Source organism: Dipteris shenzhenensis, chromosome 21, assembly GCF_047967505.1.
Source record: "Dipteris shenzhenensis isolate YYH24624 ecotype China chromosome 21, Dip_SZ_1.0, whole genome shotgun sequence".
NCBI lineage: Eukaryota > Viridiplantae > Streptophyta > Polypodiopsida > Gleicheniales > Dipteridaceae > Dipteris > Dipteris shenzhenensis.
The window spans coordinates 5,969,919-5,972,549 of NC_141616.1; the positions used below are offsets into that span (position 1 = coordinate 5,969,919).

Here is a 2,631-nt window from a genome sequence, read left to right on the forward strand (position 1 = left end):
CTCATGCTTTTTGAATCTTTTAACAAACCCTTAGGATTCAAAAACCTTAATTTTGTAGCTAAAAGATTAAACACTTGAAAAAGAAATTGAGACTCTGTTTTGTTTGCCATCCATCTTTCCATATATTTGTGAGGGATAGGTCCCATTCTGAAAGAATAAATCACAAAGTGTCAAAGGGATGTAGATAGATTTTGACCATCAAACCATTGAAAGTGCTAGAGTTCTTAAATTTAGATTGCAAGCAACTAGATACACATCACCATTTTAGAAAGGGATAGATAGATTCTTTCAAAAGCTTAAATCCCAAAATAAAATAATAGGAAACAACCATAAGCTATGTCCATACCCACATGTCTCTAATCCTTCGTATTATGTCGACACGTTTATGTAGATCTACCCAATGATTGTGAGGCAAGGCTTGTCTCATGGCTCCTTATTAACAGATGTCACTTGCGAGTTCAAGCTCACCAAAAATTTTGGCTCCATGTGGCTACTTCCGAGCATGCTAGTTTGACTTGTTCTTTCTGATTGGATCGTAGCGTGCTTTGAGAGACTTGTGAAGTTTGATAAGGCATATATTAATTGGTAATCCTCCTTTCGCACGTTTTAAGGAATCAGAGGAAACACAACTTCAATCATGGTGTACATGGATGGTCGCTCTCAAGATCCACACCTTCAAAGTGATGCCATTCTCAATTTTTGTGGGGGTGTCCAAAGTAAAAGAAAGGATCAGTCTTGATAATGCGCGGATAATCCCACTCATAAACGAGCACGCCGAAGAGAAAAGGCATCAACACGTTGCACGAATGAGCGTATGCCAACAAGTGCTGTAAAGCTCGAATCGACGTCCTTCTCGCAGTTACATTCAGCGATCTGCCCCTACGACCCAGATTCCGTGACCAGGCCTTATGGTTTTTCTTCATCAATCGCCAGCTAACATCGTCTCATCTGTGTACCACCTTTTGGCTTCAACACCTCCATCACAATGAACTTGTTAACGTCGCTCTTACTCATCCACGTCTCCAAGGGTTTTATCACCCACTTTTGTCAGCTTCATCCTACCTCGTCATCGTATATTGAATCCCCCAAGCCACCCAATTCCTCCTGCACTCAATCCTTGCCTTGTGATCTTGTTCTAGATATCACATTCTCTCTCAGTCTATCTCTATCCATCTGCCCTGCATCTATATAAAATATGCTGCAGCCTGCAACCTTCTGGTTGTCTCAAACGTCCCGTACGCTCGATGTTTCACCTAGCTCTGCTATTTCCCCTTCTCTAGCTTTCAACCCATGTAGTGTTTTTCAATTACCTCCCTCCATCCCAGCTCTACTTCTTGCCTGCACAGTACTACTTGCTCAAGCTGTCAGTCCTCCACATTCCTGAATTCTCACGTATTGGCTTTTCAGCTATCACAACAGCTTCACCGCAAGTTATGAGACATTTCACTTCGGCAATGAGATCGCTTGTGGTCTTTGCACCAGTCATCCTGAAGATGAACCTTGTCGTGTTTCCTTTGCTCTTAACCTTTACCTTCCCCGTCCTACCAGCAATTTGTGTCAACGTAGCATGCCGCTTGTTGAAGCTGTTGAATGCATTTCTCACTCCACCTTTCCTGTTCTTCCTTCTGAATTCTCTAATAGTGACCATAGTTGCGACCACCAAGGTCGATCACTTTGAAAGTGGACGACTTCAAAATTTGATAAGATGCGAAGAAGCGGGGTTCCCTGCAGACGATGTTATTGGAGCTCCCAATTCCCAGCACGAAGTTTTTCCATCGGCCAAGGATGCGCTACCCATCTCTTTTTTAGTGGCTGAGCGTGGGGATTCCACATTACCACCAAACGCTGAAACCTTCACTAGGGAAGATGTTCTTCGAGAGCTGGCACTGGTTCCTTCAAGTAACCATGAGCGACAAGACCGAATCCAAACGCATCCCTCCTCTTTTAGCAGCGATATAGTGCCTTGGTCGACAAAAGAAAGTCATGCACAAAGCAAGGTGTCTAAGGGAACCTTGAATGCGCCGGCAGAAACAATCCCTCGGCAAGGTAATTCCTTAGAGGAGACCTGGAAAGCGATCGAGGAGAAACGGCAACGGAGCTCATCCGATCAGAAATTCGAGAACACCGTCGGCCAAGCAGTGCGCAGAGGTGGCAAGGTGAACACTTTCCGGGATCCACCTCCAACCCGGAATGTCGGAATGCAAGAAGTAAAGGAGATGGAGGCAAAAGCTCTGAGAAGAGAGCCGTCTATGACTGTGGAGGAGCTGAACAGAAGAGCAGAAGATTTCATCGCCAAATTTACCGAGAAAATGCGGCTGCAGAGGCAGGAGTGAATGGTGCAATACCTGATCATGGACTCTGGAGCCATATTGCAGTTAGAGTGACCGTTAGCTTTCTGTCGCGTATGTAGAGTTTTTTTCGGCTACGTAGTGAGAGAATGACTGTGTCTTCCTTGTTTTTACTTAGCTAATTGCTTTCTATAACTTTTCCTTGTGTTTTTATGCATTTTCGGAGATATTATGTCGTGTGTGGCACAACCCCAGATCTTACTTCTATATGATAATCATACACATGTCATTAATTGTTAAACTTCAAAGGCCTAGATGTTATGTATCCATTAAGAAGGAGTTT

General features: G+C 43.8%; 1 protein-coding gene across 1 annotated transcript; it reads left to right on the forward strand.

Moving 5' to 3' along the window:
* Positions 1-1,141: 1,141 nt before the first annotated feature.
* On the forward strand, positions 1,142-2,385 carry LOC147888410 (uncharacterized). Its single transcript, XM_087393021.1, has one exon. The coding sequence runs from the start codon at positions 1,434-1,436 to the stop codon at positions 2,331-2,333; it is 900 nt and encodes a 299-aa protein (XP_087249147.1). The 5' UTR covers positions 1,142-1,433; the 3' UTR covers positions 2,334-2,385.
* The last annotated feature ends 246 nt before the right edge of the window (positions 2,386-2,631 follow it).

What these genes read in the sequence shown, in the direction of transcription:
- LOC147888410 (XM_087393021.1), top strand. Translation starts at nt 1,434, where the DNA reads ATGAGACATTTCACTTCGGCAATGAGATCGCTTGTGGTCTTTGCACCA.